The sequence below is a fragment of the Salvelinus fontinalis genome, chromosome 7, assembly GCF_029448725.1.
Source record: "Salvelinus fontinalis isolate EN_2023a chromosome 7, ASM2944872v1, whole genome shotgun sequence".
Lineage (NCBI taxonomy): Eukaryota > Metazoa > Chordata > Actinopteri > Salmoniformes > Salmonidae > Salvelinus > Salvelinus fontinalis.
The window spans coordinates 16,541,844-16,561,447 of record NC_074671.1 but is presented as its reverse complement, the minus strand read 5'-3'; the positions used below and the strand labels follow the sequence as shown (position 1 = coordinate 16,561,447).

Genomic DNA, 19,604 nt, shown 5'->3' with positions numbered 1-19,604 from the left:
AATTCTTACTGGTTGGTAGGTGATCAAATACTTATGTCATGCAATAAAATGCAAATTAATTACTTAAAAATCATACAATGTGATTTTCTGGATTTTTGTTTTAGATTCCGTCTCTCACAGTTGAAGTGTACCTATGATAAAAATTACAGACCTCTACATGCTTTGTAAGTAGGAAAAGCTGCATAATCGGCAGTGTATCAAATACTTGTTCTCCCCACTGTATATACTGAACAAAAATATAAAATGCAATCATTACTCATGATATTACTGAGGAAATCAGTCAATTGAAATCAATTCATTAGGCCCTAATCTTTGGATTTCACATGACTAGGTAAACCAGACCCACCCATTGGGGAGCTATGCCCAGCAAATCAGAATGAGGTTTTTCCCCACAAAAGGGTTTTATTACAGACAGAAATACTCCTCAGTTTCATCAGCTGTCTGGGTGGCTGGCCCCATACGATCCCGAAAGTGAAGAAGCTGGATGTGGAGGTCCTGGGCTGGTGTGGTTACACGTGGTCGGTGGTTGTGAGGCCGTTTAGACGTACTGCCAAATTCTCTAAAACGATGTTGGAGGCAGCTTATGGTAGAGAAATTAACATTAAATTATCTGGCAACAACTCTGGTGGACATTCCTGTAGTCAGCATGTCAATTGCACGCTCCCTCAAAACTTGAGACATCTGTGTCATTGTGTGACAAAACTGCACATTTTAGAGTGGCCTTTTATTGTCCCCAGCACAAGGTGCACCTGTGTAATGATTATGCTGTTTAATCAGCTTCTTGATATACCATACCTGTCAGGTGGATGGATTATGTTGGCAAAGGAGAAATGCTCACTAACAGGGATGTAAACACATTTGTGCACAACATTTTAGAGAAAAGCTTTTTGGGACCTTTTATTTCAGCTCATGAAACATGGGACCAACCCTTTAGATTTATGCATTTATATTTTTGTTCAGTATGTGTTTCTGTACTGTCCCTGTGATGGCAAGAAATAATATCTGGGTCCGAATGTATCAAGCGTCACAAAGTAGGAGTGCTGATCTAGGATCTAAAGTCCTAAATACACTCAGTGAAGTGGAAGCTTTTTTTCAAATACGCCTTTCAACTTGAAAGTTGTCCCCAGTACAGTTCCACTGTAAACATTGCGTCACCTCTCTCTCTTGTCTCTTCTCCTCCCTCCTCCTTTCCACTGCTCTACGTTTCTCATCCTCCTCCTCCCTCTGCCTCTCCTTCACTGCTGTTTTCAGCTGGGCCTGAGAAGAGAAGAAAGTTTAATGTAATGCTTCCTAGCACACTATCACACTTCCCCAGACTCTCTCCAGTGGACCGCACACACACTCCCCTGCAAACAGTTGAATTGTCCCCAATAACTTTATATATACTTCAATAGCCTCTCTAATTCCCAGCCTCTATTGACCTATCTGAACAACACCAAACTATTCCATATCCCCCACTGGCCTAAACATTTCTCACCAGCCTCTCCTCCTCCTTCTTTCTCTTCAGCTCCTCCACCTCCCTCCTGCGCTCCGCTCGCTGACGAGCACGTTCCTCCATGGCTGAGAAGGGGAGAGAGAGAGAGAGAGACCAATAGGAGAACCTTTTTGGTTCCAGGTAGAACTATTTTGGGTTGCATATACTGTAGAACCCTCTTTGGAAAGGGTCCTACCCTCTTTTTGGTTCTAGATAGCCCATTTTCTTCTAATGATGTACATACAGTGCATTCGGAAAGTATTCAGACCCCATGACTTTTTCCACATTTTATTACGCCTTATTGATTAAATAATTTTTCCCTCATCAATCTACACATGGTACCCCATAATGACAAAGCGAAAACAGGTTTTTAGAAATGTCTGCACATTTAAAAAAAAACAAAAAAAAACAGATACCTTATTTACATAAGTATTCAGACCCTTTGCTATGAGACTCGAAATTGAGCTCAGGTGCATCCTGTTTCCATTGATCATCCTTGAGATGTTTCTACAAATCAATTGGAGTCCACCTGTGGTAAATTAAATTAATTGGAAAGGCACACATCTGTCTATATAAGGCCCCACAGTTGACAGTGCATGTCAGAGAAAAAACCAAGCCATGAGGTTGAAGGAATTGCCTGTAGAGCTGTGAGACAGGATTGTGTTGAGGCACAGATTGGGGAAGGGTACCACAACATTTCTGCAGCATTGAAAGTCCCCAAGAACACACCGGCCTCCTTCCATTTAAGAATTAGGAAGTTTGGAACCACCAGACTCTTCCTAGACCTGGCCGCCCGGTCAAACTGAGCAATCAGGGGACAAGGGCCTTGGTCAGGGAGGTGACCAAGAACCCGTTGGTCACTCTGACAGACCTACAGAGTTCCTCTGTGGAGATGGGAGAACCGTCCAGAATGACAACTATTTCTGCAGCACTCCACCAATCAGGCCTTTATTGTAGAGTGGCCAGACGGAAGCCACTCCTCAGTTAAAAGCACATGACAGCCCGCTTGGAGTTTGCCAAAAGGCACCTAAAGACTCTCAGGCCATGAGAAACAAGATTCTCTGGTCTGATGAAACCAAAATTGAAATATTTGGCCTAAATGACATGCGTCACATCTGGAGGAAACCTGGCACCATCCCTATGGTGAAGCATGGTGGAGGCAGCTTCATACTGTGGGAATGTTTTTCAGCGACAGGAAGACTAGTCAGGTTCAAGGGAAAGATACAGAGAGAAAGTACAGAGAGATCCTTGATGAAAACCTGCTCCAGAGCGCTCAGGACCTCAGACTGGGGCGAAGGTTCACCTTTTAACAGGCCAACAAACCTAAGCACACAGCCAAGACAATGCAGGAGTGGCTTCGGGACAAGTCTCTGAATATCTTTGAGTGGCCCAGACTTGAACCCGATCTAACATCTTTGGAGAGACCTGAAAATAGCTGACCAGTGACGCTCCCCGTCCAACCTGACAGAGCTTGAGAGGATCTGCAGAGAAGAATGGAGAAACTCCCCAAATACAGGTGTGCCAAGCTTTTAGCATCATACCAAAGAAGACTCGAGACTGAAATCGCTGCCAAAGGTGCTTCAACAAAGTACTAAGTAAAGGGTCTGAATACTTACAGTATCAGTGAAAAGTTTGGACACACCTACTCATTCAAGGGTTTTTCCTACATTGTAGAATAATAGTGAAGACATCAAAACTATGAAATAACACATGGAATCATGTAGTAACCAAAATATATTTTATATTTTAGATCCTTCAAGACTGTTGGAAAAGCATTCTAGGTGATGCTGGTTGAGAGAATGCCAGGAGTACAAAGCTGCCATCAAGGCAAATGGTGGCTACTTTGAAGAATCTCAAATGTAAAATATATTTAGATTTGTTTACTACATGATTCCATGTGTGTTAATTCATAGTTTCTATGTTGTCACTATTATTCTACAATGTAGAAAATAGTAAAAATAAATAAAAACCCTGGAATGAGTAGGTGTGTCAACTTTTGACTGGTACAGTTTTGTATTTTTAAGAAATTTGCAAAAATGTCTAAACCTGTTTTTGCTTTTTCATTATGGGGCATTGTGTGTAGAGTGAGAGGGGATTTAATATATATATATATTTTTTTTTAGAATAAGGCTGTAACGTAATAAAATGTGGGAAAAGTCAAGGGGTTTGAATACTTTCCGAATGCACTGTTCATTTGTGGTGTATTGTTCCAAAGGAGAATGTGTGTTTGACAGAGCGAGAGAGAGTGTGTGTGTGAGAGAGTATCTACAGGCCTTGCCACGGCCCTTCTATTCCTATATATAGGAAACTTCAGCCAAACAGAGTAACAGAGACTCTTTATTCCTCCATGTACGCTAGCTACAGCTCTATACATCTACGGCTCTATACATCTACGGCACTATACATCTACGGCCCTATACATCTACGGCTCTATACATCTACGTCTCTATACATCTACGGCTCTATACATCTACGGCTCTATACATCTACGGCTCTATACATCTACGGCACTATACATCTACGGCTCTATACATCTACGGCTCTATACATCTACGGCTCTATACATCTACGCTCTACGGCTCTATACATCTACGGCTCTATACATCTACGGCTCTATACATCTACGGCTCTATACATCTACGGCTCTATACATCTACGGCACTATACATCTACGGCACTATACATCTACGACTCTATACATCTACGGCACTATACATCTACGGCACTATACATCTACGGCTCTATACATCTACGGCACTATACATCTACGGCACTATACATCTACGGCTCTATACATCTACGTCTCTATACATCTACGGCTCTATACATCTACGGCTCTATACATCTACGGCTCTATACATCTACGGCTCTATACATCTACGGCTCTATACATCTACGGCTCTATACATCTACGGCACTATACATCTACGGCACTATACATCTACGACTCTATACATCTACGGCACTATACATCTACGACTCTATACATCTACGGCTCTATACATCTACGGCTCTATACATCTACGGCTCTATACATCTACGGCTCTATACATCTACGGCTCTATACATCTACGGCACTATACATCTACGGCACTATACATCTACGACTCTATACATCTACGGCTCTATACATCTACGGCTCTATACATCTACGGCACTATACATCTACGGCTCTATAAATCTACGACTCTATACATCTACGGCACTATACATCCACGCTCTACGGCTCTATACATCTACGGCACTATACATCTACGCTCTACGGCTCTATACATCTACGGCACTATACATCTACGCTCTACGGCTCTATACATCTACGGCACTATACATCTACGCTCTACGGCTCTATACATCTACAGCTCTATACATCTACGGCTCTATACATCTACAGCTCTATACATCTACGGCTCTATACATCTACGGCTCTATACATCTACGGCTCTATACATCCGACTCACGGACATGAAATACATTATATCCTCTTACCTATTATTCTCCACGACAACATAGTCAGACCATTGTGTGATCAACCATCTGGAAGCGATTTCTGTGTGTGTGAGAGAGCTTAACATGGAGGTGAATGTGCTGACTGACCCATGACGGTGGGATGACGACAGGGCTGACGGACAGCTGGTTTCCTGGAGGCCGAGGAACGGCCATCGTTCCCCAGAGCGACTCTTCCAGCCCTGAAACACATGAAATATTCACTCTCTAATATAGATCTACTCTATTCCCAATTTACCAGACTGACCCAACCAGCCCTGCACACAGGGGGCATTCTAAGCACTTGTTTTTGTTTGCAGGGAGGGTACAAGAAGAGGGTATCTCCTGTTTTATCTGAATGGTAGTGAGGAGGACTTCCATGTTCTTATCAATCAATTAACTTTTAATTAGTGAACCCTTCAGAAGACATGTTCTCACGCCTGGAGTAATATGCAGGGGGCAGAACATGTTTATTACCATAGTAAATCTAATTTTTTACCATAAAAAATCACGTTTATAGTAAATCACGTTTATTACCATAGTAAATCACATTTATTACCATAGTAAATCTCGAATTAGCCTGAGTTTTATTCTCAAGGGGAAGTGCTGTATTGTTTTAATAAAATTAATCTTCTGCGTATCCTCTGCTGATGACTTAATTAATGTGAGAATTACCGCAAACGAGTTCCATGTGTAACTAAATGTTTTATACTCCTACACTTGAGTGTTCGGTAGTATAATATAAATCACAACTACCCAAGCCTACCCAAGCCTACAGGATAATGTCTCGTCTTTAGACGACGTGAGCACAATGTCAAAGCCTTTTACAGCTTTCAAAACGAGAACGCTTAGCTGCCTACTTCAAGTAGCGGAGGAGTGTCCACAAGTCATGAGCTTTCGTACCAATTCATGTTCGTTGCATACTAAATGTTGATCTACCAATGCGAGTGCTGCTGAACCCCTTGGGTCCTATGACCTCTGACTGAAATCAGCCACTTTTAACCACAATCACGTCATTCCGTCCAAGTGGAACTGTCATTTCTAGTCAGTCCCGCATTGGTATCATTTGGCTTGGGTCTTGAGGTTTAAGTAGACTTCCGAGGAGTCCTGTGATGGAGCCTTGCACACGCATGAATTTTAAGCCAGAGCCCTACCCAAGCCCACGACATTCAGGCCCAAACCTACCCAAGCCTGCGACATACAGGCCCTAACCTACCCAAGCCCGCGACATTCAGGCCCCAACCTACCCAAGCCCACGACATTCAGGCCCTAACCTACCCAAGCCCACGACATTCAGGCCCTAACCTACCCAAGCCCACGACATTCAGGCCCTAACCTACCCAAGCCCACGACATTCAGGCCCTAACCTACCCAAGCCCGCGACATTCAGGCCCTAACCTACCCAAGCCCGCGACATTCAGGCCCTAACCTACCCAAGCCCACGACATTCAGGCCCTAACCTACCCAAGCCCACGACATTCAGGCCCTAACCTAGCCAAGCCCGCGACATTCAGGCGCCTAACCTACCCAAGCCCACGACATTCAGGCCCTAACCTACCCAGGCCCGCGACATACAGGCCCTAATCCAACCCAGGCCCGCGACATACAGGCCCTAACCTACCCAAGCCCGCGACATTCAGGCCCTAACCTACCCAAGCCTGCGACATTCAGGCCCTAACCTACCCAAGCCCACGACATTCAGGCCCTAACCTACCCAGGCCCGCGACATTTAAGCCCTATTCTACCCAGGCCAGATTGCTTCTGCCAAATGTAAAGCCCGGTCCTGCCCAAAATCAGAAATAACTTTATAACTAAATCCATTAGCTACTCCGCTCTGTCTGTCACTCGCTCCCTGCACGCTGCTTGCTCTGTATCCACTCTGCTCATGGTGGCTCTGAGTGGGTGAGTATCCATAGCAACGGCTCCGCTTGGTTTGCTCTGCTCATTGATGAGACATGAGAGAGCAGTAAGTTACTTTTCATCACACTAAACTTTGTGAAATAATCTCTCCTGTCTTATATTTACCGAGGTTGAAGCACTTGTGACACCATGTTATGATCTTAGTCAGATAAGACTAGCAGGAGCAAATGGCTCAGCTTCAAAATATTCGTGATCAATTTAGTGATACTCGAGCCCTACCTGTACCCTAGTTATTGATGTAAAAACAGGCCATACACAGCCCTAGCCTGATGTATAACGTCGGGCTAAGGTCAGACACACCCCACAATGGCAACCTGTGTGCCTCTTCTCCTCACCTGGGTTCCCATGGTAATGTGAAGAGGGACCAACCTGGGTTCTTTGGGGTCAGAGGTCATCCCTCTGGGCCTTGGGGATGCTGGGACAGCGATCTGGGCGGCTGTCTGGGCTTCCTGCCTCAGTCCCATCATGCTTTGCTCCTCCTGCAGGCGTGCGATCTGCTCCTGTTGCTCCTCGAGGAGCCTCCTCTGCTCTGCAATGGTCTGCTGCTGGCTGGCATGGCGATGCTCGAACCGGCCCCCACACACCACTGCTCTATGAGACCGGGGGGCAGCACCTACACTGCCGTCCCCATCGCCCACCTCGCCCCTCTCCCGTGCTCGCCTCAGCTCGCCTATTGAGTAGAATATAACTTTATCATCCATTGTGAAATGAGGCCCATTTTTAACCCTTTGTGGAAGTAGAAATCTAATCACTGATATATATTTAAAGTTTCCCCTTTTCACCAATATATATTTTAACTACCTTGGTCGGAACACTGGAACAGAACTAAAAAAGTGGTTCTGTTCAGAACAAATTATTGGACAATCGTTTCGGTTCCAACCGCTGCTTGATAGAACTAGAGGATAGACAAGTTGCCCTTAACTAAAATGTACAGTTCTTCAACAGAAGTTTACATACACCTTAGCCAAATACATTTAAACTCAGTTTTTCACAATTCCTGACATCTAGTAAAAATTCCCTGTCTTAGGTCAGTTAGGATCACCACTTTATTTTAAGAATGTCAGAATAATAGTAGAGAGAATGATTTATTTCAGCTTTTATTTATTTCACCACATTCTAGTGGGTCAGAAGTTTACATACACTCAATTGCCTTCCACAAGCTTCCCATAATAAGTTGGGTGAATTTTGGCCCATTCCTCCTGACAGAGCTGGTGTAACCGAGTCAGGTTTGTAGGCCTCCTTGCTCGCACACGCCTTTTCAGTTCTGCCCACACATTTTCTATGGGATTGAGGTCAGGGCTTTGTGATGGCCAGTCCAATACCTTGACTTTGTTGTCCTTAAGTCATTTTGCCACAACTTTGGAAGTATGCTTGGGTTCATTGTCCATTTGGAAGACCCATTTGCGACCAAGCTTTAACTTCCTGACTGATGTCTTGAGATGTTGCTTCAATATATCCACATAATTTTCCTTTTTTTATTTCACCTTTATTTAACCAGGTAGGCTAGTTGAGAACAAGTTCTCATTTGCAACTGCGACCTGGCCAAGATAAAGCAATGCAGTGTGACACAAACAACACAGAGTTACACATGGAATAAACAAACATACAGTCAATAATACAATAGAAAAAGTCGATATACATTGTGTGCAAATGAGGTAGGATAAGGAAGGGAAGGCAATAAATAGGCCATAGTGGCGAAATAATGACAAAATAGCAATTAAACACGGAAGTGATAGATGTGCAGAAGATGAGTGTGCAAGTAGAGATACTGGGGTGCAAAGGAGCAAAATAAATAACAGTATGGGGATGAGATAGTTGGATGGGCTATTTACAGATGGGCTATGTACAGGTGCAGTGATCTGTGAGCTGTTATGACAGTTGGTGCTTAAAGTTAGTGAGGGAGATATGAGTTTCCAGCTTCAGTAATTTTTGCAGTTCGTTCCAGTCATTGGCAGCAGAGAACTGTAAGGAAAGGCGGCCAAAGGAGGAATTGGCTTTGGGGGTGACCAGTACTTGCTGGAGCGCGTGCTACGGGTGGGTGCTGCTATGGTGACCAGTGAGCTGAGATAAGGCGGGGCTTTACCTAGCAAAGACTTATAGATGACCTTGAGCCAGTGGGTTTGGCGACGAATATGAAGCGAGGGCCAGCCGACGGGAGCATACAGGTCGAAGTGGTGGGTAGTATATGAGGCTTTGGTGACAAAACGGATGGCACTGTGATAGACTGCATCGAATTTGCTGAGTGTTGGAGTGTTGGAGGCTATTTTGTAAATTACATTGCCGAAGTCGAGGATCGTTAGGATAGTTTTACGAGGGTATGTTTGGCAGCATGAGTGAAGGATGCTTTGTTGCAAAATAGGAAGTCGATTCTATATTTAATTTTGGATTGGAGATGCTTAATGTGAGTCTGGAAGAAGAGTTTACAGTCTAGCCAGACACCTAGGTATTTGTAGTTGTCCACATATTCTAAGTCAGAACCGTCCAGAGTAGTGATGCTGGAAGGGCGGGCAGGTGTCGGCAGCGATCGGTTGAAGAGCATGCATTTAGTTTTACTTGCATTTAAGAGCAGTTGGAGGCCACGGAAGGAGAGTTGTATGGTGTTGAAGCTCATCTGGAGGTTAGTTAACAGTGTCCAAAGAAGGGCCAGAAGTATACAGAATGGTGTCGTCTGCGTAGAGGTGGATCAGAGAATCACCAGCAGCAAGAGCGACATCATTGATGTATACAGAGAAGAAAGTCGGCCCGAGAATTAAACCCTGTGGCACCCCCATAGAGACTGCCAGAGGCCCGGACAACAGGCCCTCCGATTTGACACACTGAACTCTATCAGAGAAGTAGCTGGTGAACCAGGCGAGGCAGTCATTTGAGAAACCAAGGCTGTTGAGTCTGCCGATAAGAATGTGGTGATTGACAGAGTCGAAAGCCTTGGCCAGGTCGATGAATACGGCTGCACAGTATTGTCTCTTATCGATGGCGGTTATGATATTGTTTAGGACCTTGAGCGTGGCTGAGGTGAACCCATGACCAGCTCAGAAACCAGATTGCATAGCGGAGAAGGTACAGTGGGTTTCAAAATGGTCGGTGATCTGTTTAACTTGGCTTTCGAAGACTTTAGAAAGGCAGAGTAGGATAGATATAGGTCTGTAGCAGTTTGGGTCTAGAGTGTCTCCCGCTTTGAAGAGGGGGAGGACCACAGCATTTTGGGGATCTCAGACGATACGAAAGAGAGGTTGAACAGGCTAGTAATAGGGTTGCAACAATTTAAGCAGATAATTGTAGAGAGGATCCAGATTGTCTAGCCCGGCTGATAGGGGTCTAGATTTTGCAGCTCTTTCAGAACATCAGCTATCTGGATTTGGGTGAAGGAGAAATGGGGGAGGCTTGGGCAAGTTGCTGTGGGGGGTGCAGGGCTGTTGCCCGGGGTAGGGGTAGCCAGGTGGAAAGCATGGCCAGCTGTATAAAAAATGCTTATTGAAATTCTCAATTATCGCAGATTTATCAGTGGTGACAGTGTTTCCTAGCCTCAGTGCAGTGGGCAGCTGGGAGGAGGTGCTCTTATTCTCCATGGACTTTACAGTGTCTCAGAACTTTTTGGAGTTTGTTCTACAGGATGCAAATTTCTGTTTAAAAAAGCAAGCCTTTGCTTTCCTAACTGCCTGTGTATATTGGTTCCTAAATTCCCTGAAATTTGGCCTGCTGGAGGTCATTTTGCAGGGCGCTGGCAGTGCACCTCCTTGCACAAAGGCGGAGGTAGCGGTCCTGCTGCTGGGTTGTTGCCCTCCAACGGCCTCCTCCACGTCTCCTGATGTACTGGCCTGTCTCCTGGTAGCGCCTCCATGCTCTGGACACTACGCTGGCAGACACAGCAAACCTTTTTGCCACAGCTCGCATTGATGTGCCATCCTGGATGAACTGCACTACCTGAGCCACTTGTGTGGGTTGTAGACTCCGTCTCATGCTACCACTAGAGTGAGAGCACCGCCAGCATTCAAAAGTGACCAAAACATCAGCCAGGAAGCATAGGAACTGAGATATGGTCTGTGGTCACCACCTGCAGAATCACTCCTTTTTTGGGGGTGTCTTGCTAATTGCCTATAATTTCCACCTTTTGTCTATCCCATTTGCACAACAGCATGTGAAATTTATTGTCAATCAGTGTTGCTTCCTAAGTGGACAGTTTGATTTCACAGAAGTGTGATTGACTTGGAGTTACATTGTGTTGTTTAAGTGTTCCCTTTATTTTTTTGAGCAGTGTATTTTGTGAAGTGCACCAGTCCCTCCTGCAGCAAAGCACCCCCACAACATTATGCTGCCACCCCTGTGCTTCACGGTGGGGATGGTGTTCTTTGGCTTGCAAGCCTCCCCCTTTTTCCTCCAAACATAACGATGGTCATTATGGGCAAACAGTTCTATTTTTGTTTCATCAGACCAGAAGACTTTTCTCCAAAAGGTATGATCTTTGTCCCCATGTGCAGTTGCAAACCTTGTCTGGCTTTTTTCTGGATGTTTTGGAGCAGTGGCTTCTTCCTTGCTGAACTGCCTTTCAGGTTATGTCGATATAGGACTCGTTTTACTGTGGATATAGATTTTGTACCTGTTTCCTCAAGCATCTTCACAAGGTCCTTTGCTGTTGTTCTGGGATTGATTTGCACTTTTCGCACCAAAATACGTTAATCTCTAGGAGACGGAACGCATCTCCTTCCTGAGCGGTATACAGGCTACGTGGTCCCATGGTGTTTATACTTGCATACTATTGTTTGCACAGATGAACGTGGTACCTTCAAGCGTTTGGAAATTGCTTCCAAGGATGAACCAGACTTGTGGAGGTCTACAAAAAAATGTCTGAGGTCTTGGCTGATTTCTTTTGATTTTCCCATGATGTCAAGCAAAGGGGCACTGAGTTTGAAGGTAGGCCTTGAAATACATCCACAGGTACACCTCCAATTGACACAAATTATGTCAATTAGCCTATCAGAAGCTTCTAAAGCCATGACATAATTTTCTGGAATTTTCCAAGCTGTTTATAGGCACAGTCAACTTAGTGTATGTAAACTTCTGACCCACTGGAATTGTGATACAGTGAGTAAGTTAAATAATCTGTCTGTAAACAATTGTTGGAAAAATGACTTGTGTCATGCGCAAAGTAGATGTCCTAACCGACTTGCCAAAACTTCAGTTTGTTAAATAGACATTTGTGGAGTGGTTGAAAAACAAGTGTTAATGACTCCAATCTAAGTGTATGTAAACTTCCGACTTCAACTGTAGGTAGGAGTTTCCCCTAATATATTTAAACATTAACTTTGATCACTCACCTGCACTCAGCGCCGCGTTACGCCGTGTCACCTGCCAGGGGAGGGTGTGCAGGACCACAGCCCCCAGCTGTCCGTCCCCTTGACAGGCAGGAGAGGGGGTGGGGCCAGCAGGTCGTGACCCTGGCTGACCTTTCTGCAGAGACAGGAATTGTGAAGTGTACGGGTCACATGGAAATAGGGGAAATGGAATGAAGTGTATCATAAAAAAATACAAATACTGTTTTTCTTGGGAAAAACAATCTCAATTGACATTGAAACAACTCAAACTAAATTAAAACTGTATAGAAATGATAATGACCTACATTTATAGTCTCTTCTAACAGTCATCTAACAAATGCTTGACAGTCAGGGAGCATAGAAAATTCCAACAGTGATAGATATGGGACTAATTTTAAGACATTTTGATGGCAAGGAAATATTATAACCAATTTTAAGTGCGGCCCTCTGTACCTCAGTGAAGACCAAATGTGGCATGCAAAATTAGTTTGACACTTCCTCTCTCCCTCAAGCTCTGTTCCACTATTCAATATCTCCTTTTTGTCAGTCACTTCCTCTCTCTCTCTCTCTGAGGAGAAAGCAAACCTTGCAGTGTTGTGAATATTTCATCAACTCCCAGAGAGAAAAGTACGGGCCAACTCATGCGAGGAGAGGAACTCTTAAACAGAACTTGTTTATTCAGTAGATACTGATATTTATTTATTTATTTATTTTATTTTACCAGGTAAGTTGACTGAGTACACGTTCTCATTTGCAGCAACGACCTGGGGAATAGTTACAGGGGAGAGGAGGGGGATGAATGAGCCAATTGTAAACTGGGGATTATTAGGTGACCATGATGGTTTGAGGGCCAGATTGGGAATTTAGCCAGGACACCGGGGTTAACACCCCTACTCTTACGATAAGTGCCATGGGATCCTTAATGACCTCAGAGAGTCAGGACACCCGTTTAACGTCCCATCCGAAAGACGGCACCCTACACAGGGCAGTGTCCCCAATCACTGCCCTGGGGCATTGGGATATTTTTTAGACCAGAGGAAAGAGTGCCTCCTACTGGCCCTCCAACACCACTTCCAGCAGCATCTGGTCTCCCATCCAGGGACTGACCAGGACCAACCCTGCTTAGCTTCAGAAGCAAGCCAGCAGTGGTATGCAGGGTGGTATGCTGCTGGCAATAGACTAATGCATGACTTTCACCAAATGAATACAAAAGCACATTTTATTGCCTTGCAGATTCATTTTACCATTGCAGAATTAAGCTATCGCTAATATTTAATTCATGACTACAGATCGTTACCACCTTCGGGCTTCTGTCTGTACTGTGATACGCTCCAGCAAATGTGTATCCAATTGGCAGACACAACACTGTGTGTGTGTGTGTGTGTGTGAGTCTGAATCTGTTATTTTATCTGTGTCCTCCTACGTAGCTATGCCTATACTTTGTTTGTGTTTAACTTTCCTCAGTGGGAGGGCTCTATAAGTGTCACTCACCAGTTCTACGGTTTCTGATTGGTCAGAAGGCTCAGGTAGGGCAGTGATTGGCTCAGGAGTATGTGTTTCCTCCATCATCTTGAGTTTCCCAGTTGCCACGGCATTAATCAGGGCGGCCATCTTGCGCCGCGTCTCTTGCTGCTGTGACAACAGCTCCCGGCGTTCTCTCTCCGCCCGACACCACAGCCGCCAATCACTCAGGCATCGTCTTAGCAAACGCCTCCGGTCACTCACCATCGCCACCTGGCAGTGTCTGAGGGATTACGCACTATTAGAGACAAAACACCTGGTGTGACTGTGATGAGTTTGAGGGCCAGATTTGCTAATCATCTTCACCAGGTGTTTACAGGCACCTGTTTACTTGGCAAGGCAAAACAAATTACCTGATTTAAAACTGTCTAGGTTTTCTTCCTCAATGTTCAGAAGTCAGATTCTGTGTTAATATTAAATTCAGCCTGCGCGCCAGTTACGTATAGTTTTCACTTTTTTAACCAAAGTGCGAAACATAAAACTTCACCCTCCCAGAACACCAAGCAAGCTAAATAAAGTATGCAGATTGTAATGTTGGGACAGACTCCATTCTGTGCTTACCTTTTCTGGGTCCGTAACTCCTCCTCTGTTCTCTCCGCTTCCCGCTGCTCTCGCCCTGCCCACACCAGCGCCCGCCAGTCTCGCCACGCCCTCAGCTGTCTCCTCCAATCACAGAGCGCCGCCGCCTTGCCCATCTGCAACCTCCTCTCCAACAGCACTGAGTACCAGCCAGAGAAGTGCCTCTGCAGACACTGAAACACACACCAATGTGTTGTTCAGATGCTGTGAACACTAAGCACACACCACCAACAGAAATCTGTCCTTCCCCTCCACACAAGTATTCTACTAACCTTAAGGTTGTGCATCTGAACCCTGACCTCTGCTTGCTGTAGTCTGAGTGGTCTCTCAGTGTCATGTTGTTTCTGTGCAGTAGAGAATGAAGGGCCTGGCTGGAGTACCAGTGAGCTCTTAGCTGCCGTCTTCCTGGCGATCCTCTCCCTCTCCCTGTGGGGGAGACACCCAGACACAGTCAGCCCTACAGGGCCCTGACCTAGCTCCAAACAGATTGGCTTATTTTAGAGACCCAGCATTCTGAATAAGAGCTCATTGCATGGGCGTGATGCAGGTGATTGTAGAGTGTGGAAGTAAATGCGTGGTTTTGTTTGTCTTGCTGTTTCCAGAGGTTACTGTACATTTGCCTGGCTAGTTGCTCCAGGTTCCTCCTCTCCTCCGTCTCGCGGCGCAGTCGCACCATCTCCTGCTGCACCATCTCCTCCTGCCTGCGTGCCTCCTGCCTCCTCCACCTCTCCTCCTCCTGCTCCCTCCTCTGCGCCTCCTCCCTGGCCTGCCTCCGCGCCACCCTTTCCCTGTGCAACCTCTCCCGCTCCGCGTCCCGCCGTGCACGGTTCTCACGTACCTGGAATGAGAAAAATGGAAGAATTAGACGTGGATGATGTCATAAGTTCACACCTTCTGCTCTCTTTTAAGTCCAGCTGTTGTAGTAAACAGTTTAATTCACTTCCATTCACTGGGACTTCCATTTGGCTCCCAATGCAGATACTACAGTGTTTTCAACTTTGTCAAAAATCTTGGGAATCCTGAGACTGTCCAATCCTGCGTAACGTCTCTCTGGTTCTGTACCTGTCGATGACGTGCCTCCATGGTGAGGCTCGGGTCCCTCCTCATCCTCCTATCTCGCTCTTCAGAGTCTAGTGCCAGATCCTCCACTATCCCAGAATCCACCACTTCCCGCTCCATGAGGTCTTGAAGGAAGTTGTTAACCGCTGAGCTCTCCTCTTCCTCAGCCAGGTGGAAATACAGGTCTGAGAAAGAAATGGAGGGTGTACTGTATAACATATGGTCCTTATGGACCCACTGACTGTGGTATGATGTATTAACTGAACCCTATATTGTCAAATGGAAGTTAAGAGATAAATGTATGTTGTTGTGTAGGTTACTGTCTCTGTACCATCAAAGTTGCTGTAGTCCAGGGAGACAGGCTGGGCAGGTGGCATTGCTTCTGGACTGTTCTTCTCGGGGGAGACAATCACATCCTCCTCTTCCTCCATCTCCAGTTCCAGACGCAACTTGCTGTTCATCCAATCACTAAGAAGAGCCTGAGCTACAGGAAAAAAAGAGTCACAAAAAAGGTGTGTGTGGTGTGTGGTGTGTGTGTGTGTGTGTGTGTGTGTGTGTGTGTGTGTGTGTGTGTGTGTGTGTGTGTGTGTGTGTGTGTGTGTGTGTGTGTGTCCTACCTTCCCCGTATGCTTGGTCATGATCCAGCAGCTGCTCTGTGCTGTGTAGTGCCATTGACTGACTGCTTATCACTGAATGGGGCTTCTTCAGGGAAAAAACTTCACTCACTGCATTGTCTGAGGCCATTTCCACTGTCTGGGGACACAAAAGCACACCTCATGAATACATATGGTCTTATAGACAGATATCGCAGAATAATATCCTCTGCACACAAACAGTCCATCTCTGGTTTCAGGAGGTAAAGATGGACAAAGTGAAAGAAAGAGTTCTCACCTTCATCCATTGGTTGATCTCCCCATTATTGAGCTGCACCTGCTATTGTAGAAAATGAGACTTATTTCTCATGACAAGAGCAGGAGCTCAGACAGTTTCACAGACAGTGATAGTGGTTAACCGGTGGATGTAAAACAAAGAGAGCCCAGCCAATGCCTAATGTCTGAGGATTATTTCAGATTTATTTCCTATAGCAGTTTTTTTTTCTCCTCTTCTAAGAGTGATTCAAGTATCCCTGTGTCACCCTGAGCACCACCAGAGGATCTCTGTTTCATGACTGTCCACAAGAATCCAAACAGGTCAGATCAGGTTTGCAGTGAATAACTTCAATCAGACCCCCTCTCACCCGTAGAGAGGAAGGAAAGAATTAGTGCGGATTAACAAATCACGTCCTGTTGTAAATCAAGGGAGAAGATCCAGGCCTGTGCTCTCCAAATTCACCAAAGGAATGTGGTTTGTCTCAACAGACTTTTTGCTCTCTGAAACTCTAACACATTCAAAAGCAACTACTGGAACAATATTTATAACGTGTAACGTGGAGAATGGTCAGAGGCGATCAAAAGAAGACTCATTTTGTGATGTCATAAAAAATGTTATAAAGGAAATACTGTAACTTGGAAAGTATACCGACTACATATACGAAGTGTCCATACTCTGCGTTGCGCATGTAATATGAAAAATGATGAAAGTGTTTTTGTTAAGAGAGGGATGTGATGTGAGAAGCTATAAGAGATAATTGTTTTCCATAACTTTGCACAGTGAGTAATCACCGCCCCGGAGTGAGGTCAGAGAGCGTGTCAGCCTGCCGGGACCGCTCTTCGAGCAAACGGTATAAATGATGGGTTAAGGAAAAAACACATTTGACCAGAAAAGTGTGAAGAGGCAGCGGCACGTTTAAAACGGTTTGAACTTTGAATCTCAACACGAGGTGGAGACGATAAAATCACCTCCCGGACAATTACTGGTACGGCTGTCCTAAGTAAAGTATCTTCGAAAGCGAATTTAAGTAGGACCATCCTGTTACTCTGCTCAAACCATCATATTACGCTACTCTCATCAAACCACTGGGGAACCATTGATACGGGTGGCTAGCCTATCTTCAAAGAAGCATATTCAAGAGCGAATGGAAGGAAAATGAACTCTATAGTTCTGATCAGTACTACACGACAAGTCACTGGATAACGGACAACTACAAAGAAGGACAACAGTAGAAGACTTGTTGGAACCATTTCGGACAATCAGAGCCTTACAGGCATGCCGCGAAAAGGCTCAACCCCCTTTCCAAGGAGATCTCCGGCGAACCCAGGCATTTCACGTAAATACATTCATGATTTCTTACTTAAAGCGGGCGGCGGTTCGTGTGCAAAGTATATGGTTACTGTAGGTGAAAATAGTCTCTGAATGTACCAATGTTAAGTGTCTCTGTCCCTCTCTCTTCATCTCTTCTTTAACAAGCAGCCATGTTGCCGTCATTCCGTTAGGGACCTGTTTTCAGCATATTAAGTCTTCAGTCAATAACCGGTGCTCGGATTTTTGCAGATGCAAGGAGGTTACGACTGTTCAGAATGGGGATATGATACGAGGTTATGATTAATAAGTTGACTGTTTATAGAGATGATAGGTAAAGATCTTTGAGTTTAATTCGGGAGATGGTAACTCTTTAAAGAATCGCTCTCGTGGTGCCCCAGATCCTAATGAGTTAATTGTTACATTATTAATTTAATCGGGTAAAAATTAAACATAGTTAATTAGCTAAATAACAGTCTTCAGATTCATGTTAATTAAAGTCAAGTCACAACATAAAAAAGGCCATTTAAACTGTAAGGGCTTCTTCAGCCTTCTCCAGTCACTGGGATGTATAAATCCATACATTCTGAAGCCCCACTTTATTTCTAAAGATAGCTTTGAGGGCACTTTCATTATGGTTTACCCATCTCGATCGGTTTCTTCCAGTAAGGAAATGTCTGAGAGATGAAGACAGAAAATATGATACAGTTGAATATATTTAAAGGTCCAACACAGCTGTTTTTATCTCAATATTAAATAATTTCTGGGTAACAATTAAGTACCTTGCTGTGATTGTTTTCAATTAAAATGGTAAAAATACAATAAAAAAATTGATTCTTAGCAAAGAGCAATTTCTCAAGTAAGAATTTAGCTTGGACTGTCTGAGTGCAGAGGGGAACATTGAAAATAAGCTGTTAATGGCGGAGAGGCTTGGAACTCTCTTATTGGTCTATTAACTAATTTGCCACCTGGTGATGTCACCACGCAGGCCAAAACGCCATCCCAACAAAACAGGCTGAAATTTCAGGCGGTCTTTTTAAACAGCTCTTACACTAAAATGGCATTAGCATAATTGTAGCCTGCAGGCTGACTTCGGTTGTCTGGCTTTCAGGTTAAGAAGCGCTGGTGTTAAGAAGCGCGGTGTGGCGGGTCATGTTTCGGAGGACGCATGACTTGACCTTCGCGTCTACCGAGCCCGTTGGGGAATTGCAGTGATGAGACAAGATCGTAATTGGATCGCAATTGGATATCACGAAAAAAGTGGAGTAAAATACAACAACAAAAATGTAATAAAGGCAAATCATGTTTTTGACTGCACCAGGCCTTTGAAAGTTTTGTTTGCAGTCATGCAGTTTTTGATCATGCATTGAAAGATCAGTTCGAGGTAATCAATTAATGATTTTTGCATCACTTTAAGTTTAGTTGACACTCAACAATATTTTACTTCTTTACCTCATACCTGTCAAAAATAGCAAATTAAACTGTAAACTTCTCACTCACCCAGACACACACACAGTGCACACATACAGTATATTGACAATAACACCGTACCTTATCTGCAGTGGGTTTTTTAGTCTTAGTAACTCTTTTCCAGCGAAAAATATCAGGGTTATGTGGGTATGCCATTTCTGACGCCAAATTAGCTGCCACTTATTACCTAATTAATACAGAGGAATACAATTTTACTTGGTGCATAATTTATATTAACTACTCATAGCACTAGCTACGCTTACAGCAAAAAAAATACTTAGTTAGAAGTCTAATTTTGCACTGAAATATGTATCTGAAGCTAGCTCCATGCTGTTCTGCTGTTTGCTAGAGCGCTGAAAATAGAACGAGATGTCTTGGTAATGTAGTCAATAGCCACGTTTCTCAAACGCACTGTTTGCTTGACAGTGGCATTAGTAAACTACAAGTCCCATTCCAACCTTTTTTCAACAGAAGCGTCCCTTTGGTAACTATAGTAACTTTGGATCCCTCCCCAAATGTTGAACGTTTGGCTGTGTTGTAAAAATAGACCCCAAATCAACCTCGATTGAATTTGCAAAAGTCCACACAGCATTATCATAGTCCCACAGAAA

The 19,604-nt window shown here is 44.5% G+C and overlaps 1 protein-coding gene across 1 annotated transcript in view; it reads right to left on the bottom strand.

The window, feature by feature from the left end:
* Positions 1-19,334, bottom strand: part of LOC129859094 (coiled-coil domain-containing protein 191-like) — a 45,127-nt gene extending 25,793 nt beyond the window's left edge. The window contains exons 1-14 of the mRNA XM_055928464.1: positions 19,075-19,334; positions 16,237-16,278; positions 15,963-16,098; positions 15,677-15,829; positions 15,349-15,530; positions 14,901-15,124; positions 14,559-14,712; positions 14,269-14,459; positions 13,678-13,930; positions 12,190-12,322; positions 7,247-7,547; positions 5,069-5,160; positions 1,478-1,560; positions 1,156-1,257 (exon numbers count right to left, since the gene is read on the bottom strand). Of these exons, the coding sequence (XP_055784439.1) occupies positions 1,156-1,257; positions 1,478-1,560; positions 5,069-5,160; positions 7,247-7,547; positions 12,190-12,322; positions 13,678-13,930; positions 14,269-14,459; positions 14,559-14,712; positions 14,901-15,124; positions 15,349-15,530; positions 15,677-15,829; positions 15,963-16,098; positions 16,237-16,278; positions 19,075-19,149 (2,121 nt within the window). The 5' untranslated portion in view covers positions 19,150-19,334. The remainder of the gene's footprint in view (positions 1-1,155; positions 1,258-1,477; positions 1,561-5,068; positions 5,161-7,246; positions 7,548-12,189; positions 12,323-13,677; positions 13,931-14,268; positions 14,460-14,558; positions 14,713-14,900; positions 15,125-15,348; positions 15,531-15,676; positions 15,830-15,962; positions 16,099-16,236; positions 16,279-19,074) is intronic.
* Positions 19,335-19,604: the final 270 nt, after the last annotated feature.